The sequence below is a fragment of the Cimex lectularius genome, unplaced genomic scaffold (assembly GCF_000648675.2).
Source record: "Cimex lectularius strain Harlan isolate CLEC.00 unplaced genomic scaffold, Clec_2.1 scaffold250, whole genome shotgun sequence".
NCBI classification, from domain to species: domain Eukaryota; kingdom Metazoa; phylum Arthropoda; class Insecta; order Hemiptera; family Cimicidae; genus Cimex; species Cimex lectularius.
Window position 1 is genome coordinate 546,193 of NW_019393130.1, and position 21,413 is coordinate 567,605.

Here is a 21,413-nt window from a genome sequence, read left to right on the forward strand (position 1 = left end):
CCGGCAAAGACGGTGGTCTAGCACAGGGTCGACGCATCCCCAATTTACGATGTCCCCCCGTGGCTACGGATTTCTGACCGTTCTTACCTATCTACCTGGGTAACCATTTCCAAGCTACATTTGCCAGATTTGTCACGTCGTTCCCGTCTGGGTCAACCTTTGTCCCTTTTCATCGTTTACCCTATTTTGTTCTTATTTTATCAATTTAAACTTATCACTATGACGGGGACCGGGTTACAATATTAAAAGTCGAGTATCCGTAGGCGAAATACAGTAAATTTTAAAATAAAAACCCCGTTTAAAGAAAGTTTGTAGAAACGGTTGCTACTTCGTAACCCTCCGAAATGGAATGGGCGTGGGAAAAAGGGAAGTTGCGGGCTGGATTCAAGTGGGTGTTTGGGTGTCTGGGGGATAGGGGATCCTTCCGGACACAAAGTCGTCTTTAACGCTTCAGTTATTAATTCTTATAGAGGGGAAGAGAAACTCGCAAGTTTTGATTCGCTCGCCGAAGCGGAAACGTCAGTTTCCGGGAAGGGTTTCCAGCACGGGGGTTGAAATTTGAGCGTGTCCGTTTGCTTCGAACAAGGATTTCACTTGCATTGTCGTTAGTGGGAAATGGCGGATTACATTTAGACAACTTGTGAGTTTTCCTGATGATGATTAAACAATATTTTAATTTTATTGATAAATGAACAAATTATTAAACAAATTCTATTACATATTCAAAATAATATATACTTTTATTGACTGGGAGGAGGAGGTAAAATAATTAGAATTTTGTCCATCATGTATTCCTCGACAGAAATGCTTCTTTTTTTTAAATGTAAAATAAAGATGGTGTCATTTTTTTAGATGGTCTGGCTTAAAAATCTCTTGAACCAATGAGTCAAAAGGCAAAAAATACGTTTCTAATATATTTTAGTCTAGTTTCAAATTTTTACTTTTTTGGAGAAAAATTACTCCCAGTTCAATTTCAAAATTTCAAAAACGACAAATCGTTTTAAAGGAATTTTTACCCTGAAAACAATGGTGGAATTTGGTTTTATATTGGTCAAAAAATGACAAAGTTATGGTAAAAAGTCGAAAAATCACATTTCGCATGTTTCGTTGTTAAATCCAATAATTTGCTTCTTCACTAATGTAAACATGTAAACATTCTGTCATTGTTTGTCAAACTCGCATTATGAGAGTAAATCTTAATTCTTGGAAGTAAATAAATTAAAATATCCATTCTAATTTGCGTGTTACCCATGTTTGCAGTTGTAATAGTCAATAAAATTTAAAAAAAGTCTTGTTTGCATTCATATTGTCTTAAAGTATTAGGCGTATCGCGGGTTATTTGGGGAACCCACTCACTTTTACGCTAATAAATTACATCAACTCACACCAGACCACACTGATAATGTCCCAGTCAATATTCATCGGGGTCCATGCTTGCAAGCTAATAAATTATATTTACTCACTAAATTGATACAAATAAAAACTATTTCTCTTTCACCAATTTCATTGAAGCCAACAAATACAGACATGCAACAGAGAACTCACTTATTCGAGTACTCGGTATTCCTCGGAGATCGAGTTGTCTGATATTCCATTTTCGCTAATAAATACAATTTTTGCAACAAATAACACAAAAAATTAAAAATTTGAAACTAGACTAAAAAATATTAAACTCGTATTTTTTGTTTTTTTATTTTTTCAATAGAAATTCAGCCGGGCCATCTAAAAAGGACACCATGCATAGATCTTATAACTATGTTGTAAGCTCCTGCCTGCAAAGTCACCTCACCATATTAGAACATTAATACCGCAAATTGAGAACCAAAGAGAACGAAAGCAAACTTGTTTAAGTCAATTTCGCACTAATAAAATTACTCTGTCCTACATCGTAATGTCGTACATCCTAAGTCGTAACTGAATGATACCGATACGACTTCTGACATAGTACGATACATGGAATCTGTGGAATCCACACACTCGCCTGAAACGACAAGACATAAACTGCCGTTATAAAATCTTACTGAGACTACTCGACCAACGATCTAACCTAACCTTATCTAACCTTAAAAACAAACTGACCATTTACGAAAGATGTAAAGGCTGTGATGAAATATATTTCGAATAAATTGTCTTTATTTTATAAAAATTAAAAATAGTTTTTCAAATAATTAATCTTTGGTATTGGTTGAGATAAAAAAGTCAGTTTCACAAGCGGGATTCGAACCCACAACCTTCGGCTACCACTTGAGCTATCGTGACCTCGCTCCACTCGGACACTAACTTACCATCTAAACCTCACATTTTGAATTTTCCCTCCTTTTTGCCAGTTTTCAAATGTCAGGTAATCGGATTGGATTCTCGGCGACAAATGGAATGGCCACGGAGAGCTTTGGTGAAGTACATTTTATTTTGCTTATCAAATCGATTAAGTTCCATGGTCCGATTGACCAAATAAATTGTTTTTAATTAATTAATTTTTAAGTAAGGCTTCAGAAAAAAAATGTTGTTCATAGTTCATAGTGATTTATTCTTTTTTCCACATGAAATTTTAGCAATTTTATTTTGTAGGTTTAGTTTTTCAAAAATGATCATTTGTTTCTTTTTATTTAAAACTTTATATTTCTCTTTTTTTATAATAACGCGTTCCTTGCAATTCGGTCATCTTCTGGAACTTTTGTTAAGTGCTATTTACCGCATAAATTTTTGACGTCCATGTCGTTATGTTGACCAGAAAATTAACAATCTGCTCGAAACGTTGACACTACTGCAAAACAGAGAAAAATTTAAAGATTTAAATTAAAAGAATCACACTCATTATTGAAAAACCAACCCTAAAAATTAAAAAAAAACTATATTCCAAAAAGATGTTTGATTTTTGAGTTCTGTAACAATTACAACTAAATTTTTGACGGGTGTTAATGGTTGGGATGGTAAGAAAAAAAGTACACGCAGAATCTGGTGGATTACAAATATTATTAGAATTTACCTAACAAGAGCTAGAAGGAAATGCTGGCAAGCACACGACCCTATTTATTATGCGCTTTTGTTTTGTTGCCCCTTTTAACGAGCTACGCGACAGACACAGCGTCGCATAGTGGGACAAAGGCGGCAAAAAAACGATTTCCCAAAAAATGAAATTTTGATAATCCAATTCACTTTTTTTAAAGGATTTATTCCAGAGAATAACGATGTAATAATGTTTTTAAGTTAATTAATCTTTATGTAAGGTATTAATTGTGTCTCGAGCTGGATTCGAACCCACGACCTTCGGCTAAATACGCCGCAGCTCTACCACTTCAGCTATCGTAACTTCGATCCATTTAGGACCCCACTTTCCATCTCAACCCCACCTTTTTGAATTTTCCTTCCTTTTTGTCATTTTTCAAGAGTCGAGTAATCTATTTGATTCTCGGCGATAATTGAAATGGCCACGGAGAACTTTGGTGAAGTATATTTTATTTTGCTTCAAATCGATTAAGTTTCATGGTCCGATTGACCAAATAAATTGTTTTCAATTAATTAATTTTTAAGTAAGGTATTGGTTGAGATAAATGGCTTGAAATAGGTTGAAAAACCCTATAGAAGCTCAAGTGGTTAGAGCAGTGGCGTATTGACCCGAAGGTTGTACGTTCGAAACCCGCTCGTTACACTGACTTTTTTTATCTCAACCAATACCTTACTTAAAAATTAATTAATTGAAAAGAATTTATTTGGTCAATCGGACCACGAAACCTAATCGATTTAATATTTTGAAGGTTCAAAATTCATCAAAACCAATAATCACTGCTGAAACCTAAAAATTATCAATTTTGCGATTCGGATACCGCAATTTTCTGGACATTACCCAGTGGTTCGTCGTAAAATCTCATTCAAAAAAATTCAACGTTCGGATTAAATCAGGTCGGTTAGTATAGGGTTGAGGGTAAACCAGCAATATTCGAGAAATATTTTTCGTTTTTTATTTGGACCAAAAAAGCTTCGTTGTTCTCTCCTTTGGCTCCGTTATGATAGCTGAAGTGGTAGTGCAGCGGCGTATTTAGCCGAAGGTCGTGGGTTCGAATCCCGCTCATGACGCTGACTTTTTCATGTCAACCAATAGCTTACATAAAGATTAATTAATTGAAAAATGCCATTTGGTCAATCGGACCAAGAAATCTAAGGAATTAAAAATAGTTTTTACTGCCTTTTCAAAACCTGCGTAATTTTTTAACCAGCCCAATATCTTGATTTACAAAATTGGTAATGTAATCCTCTTGAAATGCAGGCCTGTTTTTTTATTATTTTCAATTGCAATTATTTCTTTCATTAACCGATGATATTCCGTTACACTTTAATTTTTAATATTGATTCCGAGTAAGAGAGATAAGGAATATCAATGTACGTTTGTTAAAATAAATCCGTGATATTTAATGAGGAAGAAAAGGTGAAATTGCACACTGTGGAAGGATTGGGTTAAATTGAAGGATTCCTTTGCAAATTATTTCTTCTATTACTTCATTTCTCTTTCTGTACCTAAATCTATTCAATAACAATCCGGAAAGAAAGGGGGTGGTTATTAAACAAAGGACGGCGTCTTGTGTATTCTAAACCTGCAACACCTGCTTGCCTCGCACTGTTTAGAATTCAAGGAGCCGCGCCGTGGCGTTTGAGAATAATGATACAACGAGGGAGGGTTTTATCCCATGAAACCATTCCCACCGAGAGAAAAAAAAAAAAAAAAAAAACTCTCCCGGGTATTAATTCAAAGGCCGCCCACCGTGAAACTTTCAGTTTCGGATTTATTTTCCAAGGAGATTCACAAGAAAAACTTACGTTTCCTTCTCCCGGCCGATTAAATAAAAGACGAAATGTATTCTGGAAATTGGGCAACCTCCCCTCGTTCGAATGCCTCTGTTAAATAGAGTTATTAATATTGATAACGAATTATGGTTCATAAATCACGGCGTAATTTTAACGCGTTTACGTGTGGGGAGCCGGGGAGGGTATTCCGGCCTGCCAGTTATTAACGTGTATATTCTCGTATTTAAATTAATGAGAAAACTTTGTGAGGAAAGTGTAATTACTACATCTTCCCCGCTGCCAGGCTGATGATGGATCGCTGAGAGTTTTAAATAGAATTTTAGAACTTTTCGACCCTGAAGGACAAGAATTTTTATATTCATTTATATCCTTAGAAATTAATTTGCGACCGGCCACTTAACTAAATTAAGAGCACTTTAAAAAAGCAGGAAAGTTTCTTCCGAGAGTGTTCGATTTCAATCGATTACACTCCATCTTTTAATACACAATTAATTTTGTTTACAATTGCTGTTTATCGTTACGCTATAAGTGCAAGAATTAATAATTTAACCTCAGTTGCTCAAAATGAAAGTATTTACTTAGAGACCTTTCCTTTTTCTTGTACATAATTTTAGAAGTGCTGGCTAAGAGTGTAATTGTCGTCATGTAATAGGGTAGTCGTAGCTGAAGGTTCTCAATATTTTTCAATTAATTAAGGTTTTTAGTTGAGATAAAAAAGTCAGTGTCACTTTGATTCACTCGGACATCAAATCACATCTCAACCCCCACCTTTTGGGAGAGGGAAAATTCAATGTCCGAGTGGATTGAAGTCAAGATAGTTCAAGTGGTAGAGCAGCGGCGTATCTAGCCGAAGGTCGTGGGTTCGAATCCCGCTCGTGACGCCGACTTTATCTCAACTAAAAACCTAATTAATTGAAAGATATTAATTGGTCAAACGGACCACGAAAAGTAGTAAAGTTATCAACATTGAAATTCCGAGACGACGCACAGTGGGGCCAAAACGCAAAAAATTCAATAACACTCAAGCCGTTTGAGGCAACTTCCATAAATTTTGTTTGTTTAGATTTTTCAGCGAGGTCAATCCATTCCAATTTTTCTCAAATCAATTGTAAACTGTTCAAAATTGTGGACCAAAATCAAAAATGGAACCAGTAATCACCATGGGTATGTTTTTCTATACCCTGAATTTAATAAAACTGCGAATAGATTGGATTAGAGCAAACCGTCCAAAATTGTGGACGGAAGACAACGTTTACACGGTGCAAAAAACCATCTGACGTATTGACTCTGAAGGACTCACTGACAATAATTGTAGCTGAATTACTAATATTCATGGAATGTTGAAACATGAAGAGTAAATAAGGTAAGAAAAAAAAATTATTCATTTTATCTAAGGTCTTGGCAGAGATAAAAAAGCTAATGTCACGAGCGGGATTCAAACCCATGAACTTCGGTTCAATACGCCGCAGCTTTAACCACTTGAATTATCCTGACTACATTCCCCTTGAGATAGGTTTTGGTCGTCTACCAACTACCAACCTTTTTTTTTTTTTAAAGTCGTGTAATCAGGATTTGATTCTCAGCGATTTATGAAGTGGCCCCAGAGAGCTTATAACTTATAAGTAATAACTTCTTTAGATTAATCCAGGTTTAGTGGTTATACTTAACCATATTAATCATTTCAAATAATTCTTCTTTTTATATTAATTTGAGATGAATCGATGATTTGGTGGTGTCCCGGTGGATCGAAGCTCAAGAGGTTAGAACGGTGGCGTATTGTGCCGAGGTCGTAGGTACGAATCCTCCCGTGACACGAACTTTTCATCTCAACCAAGACTTGAGGTAGATATTTATTTAGAAATCGTGAGATGCGGTCTGGTGTGATGTAGGTTTCAGAAAAACATTTTCTTTATTGTACCAACGTTTCGATCTTTATTGAGATCATCTTCAGGGCTTGGGATTTACAAACATTGTTTACATATAACAATTACATTTTGGATGTAGAAGGGTGAATTTATACAATGCAAAATTATATATATTTTTTAAAATTTTATATATTCAATCAAAGTATTTCTACTCACTCAAATGGTTTGTGTTCTGTGTAATTGTGCCATTTTTGCGTGTGGTGTTGAGAGTGCCAGTGAGGTATTGCTGTTTTATGTTTATATATGTTGGATTTTGAAGGGGTGTGGAAGGAAGTCGGTATAGAAAAGACTTTTTTGTATAAGGCGTCGGCTTCTTTGAGGTGAAAAGAGCCGACGAAGGAAAAAAAATTGTTGGTAATGGTTCGGCCAGATTATCCTTTCAGGATTATATAGAAAGGGATAAAATAGGATAAGGAAAGCTAAATTGTTGGGAAATTAGACTATGTGAAAAATATTTGATGTGTTTGATGAGATGATATAGGTATGTTATCTGTATTAAATTTGATTAATGATATTGGCGTAGCTGCGACTGAGTTTACATGTATCTGTTCTGTAATTGATGCTGTGTTTATCTCTGTTGATATAAACCATTTCTAAGAAATTACGTTTAGGTTTGTTTTGTTCTGTAATTAATGCTGTGTTTATCTCTGTTGATATAAACCATTTCTAAGAAATTACGTTTATATTTGTTTTGTTCTGTATGTAATATGTTTGGATTTTTGAAGGCAAAATTGTGTTGGTGTTCAAAATGGTGGGTAGCAAGTGCTGTAGGATTTTGCTTGGGTTTTTTGCAATCATAGATATGTTGATTTGCTCTCTTGTCCAGATATTGGGATGTAAGACCGATGTAAGTTGCCGGACAGTTTAAACAGTTGATCTTGTAGATTACGTCAGATTTATTTGTTATTGGTGTGGGATCTTTAATTTTGGAAAAAAGTGTTTGAATTGTTTTATAATTTTTGAAAGCTATTATGAAGTTATCGGACATGAGAAATGTGTTTAATACTTCAGATAGAAAGAATAATTACTTTGAATAATTAATATGGTCAATTACGACCTCTAGACATACATGGAATAAGAACAAATATTGAAAACCTCTATCCTTACAGGAAATTTGTTGCTGATCAGCAATATAACTATAAAAAAGGCATTAAGTTGCTTTTTGCGCAAGTAAATCATTAAAAATCTCCTTTTAGTATAACCAAAATTAAGCTCACGTTTTTCTAAATTTTCTCAATAAATTTCTCACTGAAAATTGTCAAAATGCGAACTGAACTCGAGGGCTTTCCAATGTTCATCATTTTAATTGTTTGTTCAATTTCTGTTAGAGTAGTACACAAGCTTTTTTAAATGAAATTATTAAAATTTTACGTAGTTATTAAAATTGCATAATTTCCAAATTTAAAAATTATCAGGGAAAGGCTTTCTGCAGTGAATATACGGTATTGCACTTATCTGTCTTTGTGAAAACTATTAAAATCGATATACTGATTGATTAAAATGATTTTTTATTCCAAGAATGTATAATAAATAAAACTGAACTGACGTAATAACTATAAACTAAAAACTAATAACTATATTTATGTACCTAAAACACATGTCAACAACTTTTTCCACCTCGTCCGGAATGAAACAAAAGATTGTGACCCTTTATAGATATACCTTATTAGTAAAAAACAACGTTTCGTGTTACATCTGATTCGGATTCTACACAGCAAAAGAACAGTAACCGTTAAGGCACACTCCTTCAACTAAACAGAAAGTGGTAGAATTTATTATATTTTCGAGCTTTTAGGCTAAGTAGCTCGATTTGAAACAGTGCTGCAATTAGATAGGCAGGAATAGGCAGCTAAAACGCGATAATGATTCGATGTTTTAGAAACGAAAAAAGACGGTGCCAAAGCAAAGAACAACGTAGCTTTGTTGAATGTCCAAAAAAACCGAATTTTGCCGGTGGGTCGAGGGTAACCTCAACTAACCCGCCTGATTCAATTCCAACGTTGAATTTTTGCCTTTATGCCGTTCTTGGGTTGTTCATAATAGGAAATTAGAGTGAATGAATTTTTACGACGAAGCGTGGAGGGTTATGCTCAAAGAATTGCTGTATACATATCGCAAAATTGATAATTTTCAGGTTTCAGCAGTGATTATTGGTTTTGATGAATTTTGAACCTTAAAAACATTGGGTTTCGTAGTCCGATTACCAAATAAATTCTTTTCAATTAATTAATCTTTAAGTAAGGTATTGGTTGAGATAAAAAGTCAGTGCCTCGAGGGGGATTCGAACGCACGTCCTTCGGCTCAATACGCCACTGCTCGAACCACTTGAGCTTTTTCAAACCTATCTCAACCTATTTCAAGCCATTTATCTCAACCAATACTTACTTAAAGATTAATTAATTGAAAAGAATTTATTTGGTCAATCGAACCATGAAACTTAATCGATTTGATAACCAAAATAAAATATACTTCACCAAAGCTCTCCGTGGCCATTTCATTTATCGCCGAGAATCAAATAGATTACACGAGTTTTGAAAAATGGCAAAAAGTAAGGACAATTCAAAAAGGTGGGGTTGAGATGGAAAGTGGGGTCCTAAATGGTTTGAAGTTATGATAGCTGAAGTGGTAGAGCAGCGGCGTATTTAGCCGAAGGTCGTGGGTTCGAATCACGCTCGTGACACTGACTTTTTATCTCAAGCAATACCTTACTTAAAGATTAATTAACTTAAAAACATTATTACATCGTTATTCTCTGGCATAAATCCTTTAAAAAAAGTGAATTGGATTATCAAAATTTCATTTTTTGGGAAATCGATTTTTTGTCGCCTTTGCCCCACTGTGCGCTGTATCTGTCGCGTAGCCCTTTAAAAGGACATCAAAATAATAGCGCATAATAAATAGGGTCGTGTGCTTGCCAGCATTTCCTTCTAGCTCTTGTTAGGTAAATTCTAATAATATTTGTAATTCACCAGATTCTGCGTGTTCTTTTTTCTTACCATCCCAACCGTTAACACCCGTCCAAAATTTAATTGTAATTGTTACAGAACTCAAAAATCAAACAGCTTTTTGGAATATAGTTTTTTTTATTTTTTATTAAGGGTAAGTTTTCCAATAATGAATGTGATTCTTTTAATTTAAATCTTTAAATTTTTCTCTGTTTTGCAGTAGTGTCGACGTTTCGAGCTGATTGTTAATTTTCTGGTCATCATACCGACATGGACGTCAAAAATTTATGCGGAAAATAGCACGTAACAAAATTTCCAGAAGATGACCGAATTGCAAGGAACGCGTTACTATAAAAAAAAGAAAAATAAAGTTTTAAATAAAAAGAAACAAATGATAATTTTTGAAAAACTAAACCTACAAAATAAAATTGATAAAATTTCATGTGGAAAAAAGAAGAAATCAACTAAAACTATGAACACATTTTTTTTCTGAAGCCTTATCAGCCGAGGAAACCGTATGTGCAATTGACAATGCGTTGAATTAATAAGGGAACCGTAAAGATGAAAAAATTGGCCTCGGTTAACGGTGGTCGAACCCACGAAGAAGTTTTCCTTAAATAGAAAAATGTTGAGCGATTGGCAAAATAGTTCCGAATTGTCAATTACCCTATGAATATTTTACAAATGTAGAGCAGAGGATAAACCCAAATTTCCGACAGGCCATGGATCTTTCAGCAGTATTTTTAAAAGTTCAAACCTTTTCGTCTTTGCACGATACGCGGAACAAAGAGAACGCTTGAGATCCTCCTTTCCACAAGGATGACCACCAGCCTTAAATGATTTCGTCAAAAAAGATGAAAAATAAAAAGCTTTCAAGGGGTTTGCGTTGGAGAGTTTTATACCCAACGATCTTGGATATCCTCTAAAAAAAATATTTCTTTCCGAAGTAATCGAATATAAAAATTATATTTCACTTATTTCTTTATTGTCTATATATTATTAACTCATTTTTTAACATTTATTCTGGAAAAAATAGAAGGGCGTAGCGAGTTCTTTCTCTATTTCCTAGGAAAGAGGGAACCGACAACGGGAGACTTCTTTGCAGTAAGCTTAAATTTAACAAATTGTAAAAAATTAACCCTTAGACTATGAAGGGATAAGGGATAAAAGAGGCGGCCACAAGGCTTACTGCACCTCGAACTGAATAGATCTATTGTGCTCCTCTGTTAATTATAACTCACTGGCCAGCTCCAGGCTATTAACCAGACTCCACAACTTTGCCAGCGGTTCCTTGGTGTAGAAACTTGCTTGTGTTTTTTCATGTCCTATTTGTAAGAACTTGCACCTACATAGAACTTCATAGGAACATAGAATGTGTTCTGCGGTCTCCTCCTCTACCTGGCACTCTCAGCACAGTGTTTCTCTTATCTGCACTCCTATCCGATGCATGGGCTTTCTTCCTGTCAGGAGCCCAACCAGAATCGTGGTTCGGTTGCGGTTGCCTTACGGTAGTTCTTTTGTAAGTTTTGCGGATGATCCTTCTATGAATTCCTTCGCGTGCCTCATGCCTGTGGTATTGTTCCACTAGGTTTTGGACTAATTAAGGATCCAGTTTAAGATCCTCTTTTGTGGCAGGCTGGTTCTGGGCCCAGAGAGTCCACGTTGGCTCCCTTTTTGGCCAGCATGTCAACCTTTTCGTTGCCTCTATGCCCGGAATGTCAAGGGACCCATGTCAGGGTCAGGTCATTAGTGTCGCTGACTTCCGCCAGGGCCTGCATACAGTTCGAAACCCTCTTTGCCTTGTATTTGTAAACCTCCCCTGAAGCTGTGAAGCTTTTTTTCCTGTGGCAGCTACTGCCTTCTGGCTTTGCTATTTTTTGTTTCTTTTGGCTTCACTGTCAGGTATCCAGTCATACTACAGGCATTTAAAATGCGCCGATCGGAAACCAGCCCAGGCCACTCAGCAAGCCAACCGGAGAGCCGTCGAGGGGACTCTCACTAGCGTCGCTGCGTCCTTTTTGTCTTTATTCGAGGAAAATCTTCTCCCTTGTCAGGCGTATCAGGAAGATGTGAATAAAAACCTTACAAAGCAGCAGATGCTCCTGGAAAAGTTCACATCTCCCCACTGCCCGGGGCAAAACCACCCATGACGCCGTGACACCCTCCAAAGACAACCCCGGCCGGACCGCCCGCGCCCAGCATGCGGGACCCCGGCCAGCCCCCTCCCGACACTCTCAAAATTCAGCACTCCTTATTGCAATCCTGCAGATACAGATAAAGTAGATTATACGTCTCTTCATGTTCTGAACCTATCAGGCTCTCCAAACTGAATGGCTTGTTAACCTCCTTCAGGAGCATCAACTGATCAAAAAATATCTTTCTTTCCTTCTCATATTCCGAACAGATCAGGACAATATGATTGATATTTTCAGGCTCATCACACGTCGCGCAGTTAGCGGATGTTCTGAGATTAATCTTGTTTAAGTAGGAGCCAAATATTAAGTGGTTTGACCTGATTCGAGTTAGCGTAGCGAAGAAATTTTTACTTCCTTTCCTGCCCGAAAACCAAGTTATACGGTTTAGTTGTGAGAACCGGGATTTATAGATCAAACCTCCCGATCTATTACCGCTAGGTCTTTCTATATGCAAGTATGTTCCTTGGCCCTAGATAGAGCTTTACAGATCATTAATATTCATCGCCTAGCGGTCGAGGCTCACTTCCCCGCCCGAACTTAGCAACGCCAGAGTGGCGTTCCCAGGATGGGCCACGCGGAGGCGTCCGGCAATGGTGTGGGGAAGGGCCAGTCGGAAGCTATTATCTTTGTTCGGCAAATATTTGTTTATGCTTGCTAACCTTTCTTCCTCATGACGTCATCCAAAATGTTACCGTCGATTTGAAGCCGGCTGGTGTGCTTAATGCTTTTTGTAAACTGTCCATGTCAGATGCCAGCGTATTGGTTTCTAGCCTCCACCTTTCGCGGGTTACTTCATACTGGGGGCATGTTAGTATGACATGTTCTGCAGTTTCATGATTGCCACACTGGCAGAATGGGTCTGTCCTTAGGTTAAAGGAATGCAGTTTGTGGGCGAAGTCTCCGTGGCCTGACAACAACTGCGAGATGAAATGGTCTACTTTCATATGCTTCATCTCCAGTCTCCTTTCAATGCTGGGTAGTAGTCTGTAGATGTACCTCCCTTTAATGCTGGTATTCCACCTTTGCTGCCACTCTTCAATCATCCATGCCTTTGTTTCACTAACTGTGCTAACGGGCAAACGCGGGGTGCAGCCATTCTGTAATTCCCACGCCGCACACGTTGCTCGTGCTAGAACGTCGAGGGGTGGTCTGCCAGCCATCACCAGCAAGGCGTCCGTAGATACAGTTCTATACGCTTGTGTGACCGCCAGCAGAGCAGCCCTCTGAGCGCTAACTAGTTTGGCCCACTCAGGCGCCCTCAGCCTTCCAATCCAAGCAGGTGCAGCGTACAACAATACCGTTTCACATAGGGCTTTGTAGTAGGTTTGCCTGGTTCCATATGATATGCCCCACGTCGCGCCACACAGAGATCTAATTGCGGCCACTCTACCCGGTATCTTGTCCCTGATGTATCCAGCGTTAGGCCCGAATCTCAAACCAGCGGACATCTTGATGCCTAGGTATGTAATATCTGGTGGGCTTTTTATTGTCCGACCATCCACTCTGATAACAGGCGGGGAGCGCATATTTAGTGTTCCTTTTAGGAGCATGAGCGACGTCTTGTCCGGTGCCAGCTGTAGTTTTACTCCTCTACACCAGCCACTTAGGTGTTCCACCGCATTAGTCCCTTTACGTTCCAATTCGGCTTTCGTATTGGCTGACCGATCTATTACCATCCCATGAAAGCCATATTTCCATCCATTTTGGGTTCAACAGGCGTTTAGTGTCCGCTTTGGGCAGCTTGATTTCATGAAACTCCCCGTCAACTGTGGCATCTCTGGCCATTAAATCCTTTCGCTATTTTTCATTTAAATAAAGCCAACATATAACCTTTAACTTCTGACGTGAAACAATGCCACCTACATCACATATCCCTTCCTATAGTCAACCAAGTTCGCTACCTTGGGCTGTAAATCGACAAAAGAAAACTCGAAATCGTCATACAAGGCTAAAAAAGCAAGAACTGACTAGACGGTGCAAACGGCTTAGACAAACGATCAAAATTGACGTTTGAAAACGAAATACTGGTATACGAGTCAATAATTAACATTTGGACATACGGTGTTGAACTGGGTTTAATCAAACATTCCAATTATCATCGTGTCCAGACTGCCCCATCCAAAATCCTGCGAAAAATAGTAAATGCTCCTTTCAGCTTATCAAACCACACAATCCTTAAAATTCCTTCAGAGATGTCATAAAATCCCCGATAAGTAAAAGTTCACAAGTACCTTACAGTACACCCCGATTCTTTAGTTTTAAAGTTGACATCCCGAATTATCCCCAATACTCCTCCAAAGAGATTGAAAGGGCAGTGGCTTCGCGACCTGTTGGGCAGCGAGTCATAGCACATAGACACTAGAAATGTCCCCACTTGGTAATTTTTCAAGCCCTAGTGCCAAATAGTTTTAGATTTTGCCTTACTATTTTTTCAATTTGTAAATGTTAGAAATTTTATTTATAGTAGAAAAGTAAATACTGTTAAAAAAAGTAATTTTATATAAAAACGCATGAATAAATTGAATACACAAAATTAGAATCATCAGCACTTTAATATTGAATTTCATAATTAGTGTGTAATTACACTAAATTAATTAACTGATGAGTGTACTTCAGTTTGCCTTGTCGAAATCATATTTAAATAAAACTTAAATAGGTTTCTCAGATGGTATTATTTCCTTTGAACAAATGACCCTTTCACTTCCATTACTGGTCCTAAATTGCGAGAGACCCTTAAGGAAATAATGCTTTCCATTGAGCCGTGGAACAAACGATCGACTCAAAAGGAAATCTTTAATATCCTCCCTTTTTTGGGTTTTGTGAGTAGTGGACTTTAGGGGCAGCTCATTCGGGGCCAAAGTGATTTGCGTCCGGGCGAAGGCTAAAAGGTTGAAACGCTCAAACAGATTGAGAGATCCCCGCACGGCAAGACTTCTCTTTCAGAACAGCCATTCTTCATCCGGGCAAAGGCTTAACTAAACATCAAAGAGAAAGAGAGAGGGAAGACAGAGAGAGAGGCACTACGTCGGGCCCATGCTCCTATAAAGGGCGCTCTACGGGCTCAGATAGACTTATAAACCTTTTCGACTATCTCTAACGAACCGACTTTGAGATAAAGAGATCTAACTAGCAGTAAAAGCGTGGGATTTCATAGCTTTTTATGAATGTCGCCTTTATGTTAAGACGACAAAGAACAGACCCAAGAAGGCGAGTGGAATGAAAATTACGTTTTTTAAATATTTTGTTTGCGTAAAATTTATCTAAAGTATCTAAGTAGGCTACTAACAAATGAGATATGTATTAGTTAACAATTTTCTAAAAAAATATTGTTATTTTATTATCATTTAAATCATTTATACTGCTGACCTACCAATGCTCCATAATGCCTTCATCACCAACTATGCAGACTACATTAATTAATATAATCAATTAATATTTATATTACAGGGTTTAGGATGGATTATGACATGTGGAGGTTTATCCCTTTTAAGACAAAATATCGAGAAAGATTGCTCGATGTGTCCCACATACTGGAAATATGTCATGCCTTGGCTCCGTACAGGGAGCGTGTAGGAATGTCATCCAGTCAGAAAATGGTACTCGAGCATTGCAGCGGGTTTCTGGGGTCCTCTTTTCCGCTTTTTAGGGGTGGGGTTTTTTATTGTATATAATATGTGTTATGTGTTGTGTCTGAGTGCATGTATTTATTAGCGTGAATGGCGAGGTGTGAGGGTGAAATATAACGTCATCATCGCCCTCGAAGTTGAGAGCGTATGAGTGTGTGTTCGGGGTCGATGACGGAATATTTATAAAAGTACTTTATCGACCCCAATCTAGGTTAGTTTGAGTATAGGTCGGTGGAGGAACATCAAGTACTCCACCGACCAAACGGAATGAGTGTAAAAGCGCGGGATTTCATAGCTTTTTATGAATGTCGCCTTTATGTTAAGACGACAAGGAACAGACCCAAGAAGGCGAGTGGAATGAAAATTACGTTTTTTAAATATTTTGTTTGCGTAAAATTTATCTAAAGTATCTAAGGAGGCAATTAACAAATGAGATAACTATTAGTTAACAATTTTCTAAAAAAATATTGTTATTTTACTATCTTTTAAATCATTTATACTGCTGACCTACCAATGCTCCATAATGCCTTCATCACCACCTATGCAGACTACATTAATTAATATAATCGATTAATATTTATATTATAAGGTTTAGGATGGATTATGACATATGGAGGTTTATCCCTTTTAATAGAAAATATCGAGAAAGATTGCTCGATATGTCCCACATACTGGAAATATGTCATGCCTTGGCTCCGTACAGGGAGCGTGTAGGAATGTCATCCAGTCAGAAAATGGTACTCGAGCATTGCAGCGGGTTTCTGGGGTCCTCTTTTCCGCTTTTTAGGGGTGGGGTTTTTTATTGTATATAATATGTGTTATGTGTTGTGTCTGAGTGCATGTATTTATTAGCGTGAATGGCGAGGGGTGAGGGTGAAATATAACGTCATCATCGCCCCTCGAATGTTGAGAGCGTATGAGTGTGTGTTCGTGGTCGATGGCGGAATATTTATAAAAGTACTCCATCGACCCCAATCTAGGTTAGTTTGAGTATAGGTAGGTGGAGGAACATCAAGTACTCCACCGACCAAACGGAATGAGTGTACTGTATGGATGTATTTATGTGTATGAATGTAGTGTTTGAAAGGGTAAATAGAATATAGACATGTCATTGTATTAGTGGCCGTTGGATAATCAGCTAATTGATCCCCAATTGAAATGGGATTGGTATCAGAAACCTACATCAACAGGATGTATTTTAAACTTTCCTTCTTTGCCCACTTATCAAAAAATCAACACTGCCAACAACTTAATACAGCGGGCCCAAAATCATGCCCAAATTTTCACCAAAAAAAACATCAATCTAGTCAGAAACATCCTATTAGCCAATGAATACCCCAGGAACATTGTGCACACCTAATAAAAAGAGCAAGAAATGATGCTATGACCCCCACACTTGAATTAGCCATCCCTGCCGACCAGTTGCCTCAGCAGCCACTGGATCCGGAAAAAAAATTTCTCATTTCCATACACTCCTGGTCTCACACAAAAAATAAAGAAAGCATTTAAAGAAACCAACCCGGACAACTCACCCAAATGGAGATTAGGGTTGCAGCCAACTGGCTACTTGGGAGACTTGTTTTTCCCAAAAACAAAGGACAAAATCCCAATGTTGGAACAGTTCAATATAATATACAGCGTCCCATGTGAGTGGGGTTGATTACGTGGGTAAGACCAAACAAAAGTTAAAAAACCGATGGGCTCAACACAAAAAGGATTTGAGGAATCTAAATGGGGAAGCTACAGCCCTTAGGCATGCATTGGACAATGATCACCGATTCAATTTCGATTATGGAAAAATAGTTTGCCATGTTAAAGGCCAAACCAAACTGAATTTGATGGAGTCTGTACAAATTAATATGAACACCAAGGCCTGTAATTTCAACACCGACAAACTTCTGGTGGGTAGATGCTATCAGAACATCTTAATGGAGGTTGGCCAAANTATATATATATATATGTTAGAGCTGAGGTGGTCTACTTCGAAAATAAAAATCGTCTGTGAATAGAATAATTAGGTCAATTTGTAGACATATTTAAGACTGTTTTGCCCTGATGATGATCTTAAAATAGTTCGAAACGTTGCAACTTAAGTCTTTTATTAAGACCGTACCGTGATCTAATGTATTTTTGAGCAGAAAAGTGCTCGATACGTCTAACACTTGTTCTTAGTTATAATTACCTGACGAAATAGGCCTCATCGGACACGTCATTATGTTCTCGCATCTCTGCCCGTCGATGTTGAACTCTTCGTTTTCGATGTACAGTTTGATGAAAGGCTGCCTCGTGTTGAGCTTATATGTGCAGTGAAGGTGTCTCGGGTAAATCCCTGGATAAGCTGGAGACTGGACGTAGCACGTCTGGAGCCGGCAGTCTCGAAAAACCCTCTCGCAGTACGTACTGGAACAAACAACGGACTATCATTCCAATTCTGACTGATTTCAACGTACAAAAAAAAATTAAATTTATTTAACTACGCAAGTTTTTTTTAAGTATATTAATACACTGACAAGCAAAAAGTTCCACCCAACTGATTTTTTTTCATCTTCTCGATAAAAGAAAATTCTGCTCTTAATTTGTCTCATTATTTTTATCAATAAATATGTGTTTATCCTATGTTTTAAACTGGGAATATCAGTTACAGGTAAACACACTTAATCCTTAATCCAAAACAAGGAAAAAGGATTTTTTCTAAGTTCTAAGTAATTTTTACCGGATTTAAAATGTTTATTCAGTCTCATTTGTATTCTGAAGTAATCAACTGTTTAGTTTTCACCTTTGTTTTCTGAATTTCCGTTTTTAAACTTAAAAATGCCACTTAGTGCTGAGGATGTTGCGCGTGATGCGGCACATATTGATGATGGACGTTCTATCAGGTATGCGGCTATTGCCATCGGAGTTCTCTAGGAAACTCTGCGAGATGCGGTCAGACGTTTTCGAGAAACTGGGTCCTACCATAGAAGGCCCGGTTCTGTACGCCCTCGGGTAACTGAACGACCGGATGACCGTTTTTTCATTTTAAGATTTGTTCGAAACCGCCACCTTAGCTTTGTTCAAGCGATTCATCAGCTCCAGAAGTTCGAGGTGTCCAAATTTCTGAAAGGACTGCTCTAAGAAGATTAAATCATTATGGACCGATGGCGTTTCACACCGTGAGATGACCAGAATTGACCAGAACACACAGAGCTGCACGGCACGGTGAGCACAACCATTGGTCTTTGGAAGACTGATCTGCTGTATCTTTTACAAATGAGTGCAGATTTGCTCTATGATCTTCAGATGGACGTGAAACAGTTGAGTAAGCGAAATGAAAGGTATGAAGTTTGTAATTTTTACTAGAGCCAAACTTTTCAACGTAGCTCAATAATTGTGTAGGCATGCCATCCAATCTTAAAATGGTACTTGAGCAACGGGATTCTGGGTCTCCTGTTTCGCTTTTTAGGGGAATTGGGTTTTTTATTGTATAATATGTCTTATGTGTTGTGTGTCTATATGTTCTGTCTGAGTGCATGTATTTATTAGAGTGAATGGCGATGGGTGAAGGTCATGATATAACGTCATCAACGCTCCTCGAACGTTGAGAACGTATGAGTGTGTGTTCGGTTGTAATAATGGTGTGGACGGGAATTTCAAAGGAGATGCGCACAGAGTTGGTTCGTGGAGGGTCTTTCACGACCACGCGCTATGTGGATGAAATTTTGGTACATCATGCGTTGCCTATCCTCGATGAAATCAGTGACAAAACGTAATGCAAGATAATGCCCGTCCACATCTTGCTCGCAGTACAAACCTACCTTCAACAACATAACATCAGGGTCTTAGGTTGGCCAGCCCGTTCTCTAAATTTGAATCCCATCTAACATTTATGAGATAACCTCAAAAGACGAATAAGAGCACGTCCATCACTTCTTGATACACTCCACCATCTTGAAAGGACTCTTCGTGAAGAATAGGCTAACCTCCAGCAAAGAAACATTTCCAGACTGGTAGAAAGAATGCCGACGCATTTTTGAGAGTAATTAAGGCAAGAGGAGGAAATACGCGATATTCAAATGTTAATTACAAATCTAAAACAAAATTAAAACAAATTGTCCGTCTTTTTTATTTTTCATTTTCCTTAGCAATTTTCTTTTTTTGGAACTTTTTTTTGACAAAGTCTCATTTATTAAATGTTAAAAAACGTGAACATTTGATTAATATATAAAAAAATATACAAATCGAGTTATATTACAAGTGGGCGGAAATTTTTGCCTGTCGGTGTAGTCTTTTTAAAATTGATTTTATCCTGTAGTTTTTTTTTTTTTTAAATTTTAAACGATAACTCTTAAAAATACAATGTTTTATATGTGATCATAATGATAAGTATCTATAAATAAAAAAAAATTGTAAAGGAAATGCCTTTAATCTAATCTATAACTGTATTTTTTTTCACTCGGATTATATTTTTTCCCCCCCGGTTTTTATACAATATCCGCTCGGATGTGTGTGTAGCTGGCATTTATTGAATCGAGAAATATTGATTAAAGATAATAAAGGGCTCCTTTTAGTACTTCGACCAGTGACAGGGTCGAGGGCTGGCAGGCCAGTGGGTGAATTACCAGGGCTCCCTGTCAATACTCGGCTGCTATAAACTGCCGTTTTCTCGGGGTTCCGAGTTAAACTGCGAAAATTTACAGCTCCCGTCTGGCCGGTACAGTCCCAAGGGTTGACCCGTAAAAACGTTCCACTTTCTGCAAGCGCAACACGTCACCGCTCTGGTTTAAAACGATTTAGAACACCCTGGTTGAACCCAGTTGACGAACGGTACAATTCAACAAAAATCCTTTTCTAATACGCTTTTTATTTGGACAGTATTTATAATGTGTGGTGATTAGTGAACGTTAGCCAATGATTATTTGGAGAATGTGAGATTTGGACTGGTGTGAGGTAGGTTTTAGAAAAACGTTGAAAAATGGCAAAAAAGAGGGAAAACTCAAAAGGTGGGTTTGAGATGGGAAGTTGGTGTCCGAGAGGATCGAGGTCACGATAGCTCAAGTGGTAGAGCAGCGGCGCATCAAGCCGAAGATCGTGGTTTCGAATCCCGTTCTTGACATTGACTTTTTTATCTCAACTAAAAACCTCAATGTATTTGTAAAATTTAAACAATGTTTATAAATCCCGGCCCTGAAGATGATCTCAATAAAGATCGAAACATTTTCTTTATCGTGCCAACGTTTCGATCTTTATTCAGATCATCTTCAGGGATCATCTTCTGCCTGCATTTCAACAAAAAGGAGAACAAGAACGAAGAACTATCAACAGATTTCAACTACACGAAGACACCAAGCAAAGAGTAATCTGAAGGACATCGTCAACAATGAGAAGAAATTTGCATCGGCTATCAAACAGAGAACTTTTTTGCCAAAATTCAGACAACACAAGGTTCTGAAGATGATCTCAATGAAGATCGAAACGTAGGCACGATAAAGAAAATGTTTTTCTAAAACTTACGTCACATCAGACCGCATCTCACTATCTCCAAATAATATTTATAATATGTGACTTTCTTAGAAGAGTTCCACAGTGTATGATTATTTTCTCTTTTCCCTGTCATTTGCAACTACACTGACAGACAAATAATTCCAGCGACTCGTAGTAAAACTTGATTTGTATATATTTTTATATATTAATTAAAGTTTAAGGTTTTTTAATTGTCTTTTGTCTAAAAAAATTAAAAAAATGTAAATTGCTAAGGACAATGAAAAATGAAGAAAAAGACGGTCAGATAAAATTTGTTTTAATGGGTGGTGATTAGTGACCGTTAATCGATATTTATTTTGAAATCGTGAGGTGGGGTCTGGTGTGACGTAGGTTTCAGAAAAACATTTCCTTTACCGTGCCAACGTTTCGATCTTTATTGAGATCATCTTCAGGGCTGTGTGT

The 21,413-nt window shown here is 37.6% G+C and overlaps 1 protein-coding gene across 2 annotated transcripts in view; it reads right to left on the reverse strand.

Annotated features, from left to right (window-relative positions):
- LOC106665815 overlaps positions 1 to 21,413 on the reverse strand; it is a 115,272-nt gene that overhangs the window by 60,504 nt on the left and 33,355 nt on the right. For both annotated transcript variants that reach the window (XM_024229909.1, XM_014392557.2), the window contains exon 3: positions 17,674 to 17,891. In XM_024229909.1, the coding sequence (XP_024085677.1) occupies positions 17,674 to 17,891 (218 nt within the window). The remainder of the gene's footprint in view (positions 1 to 17,673; positions 17,892 to 21,413) is intronic.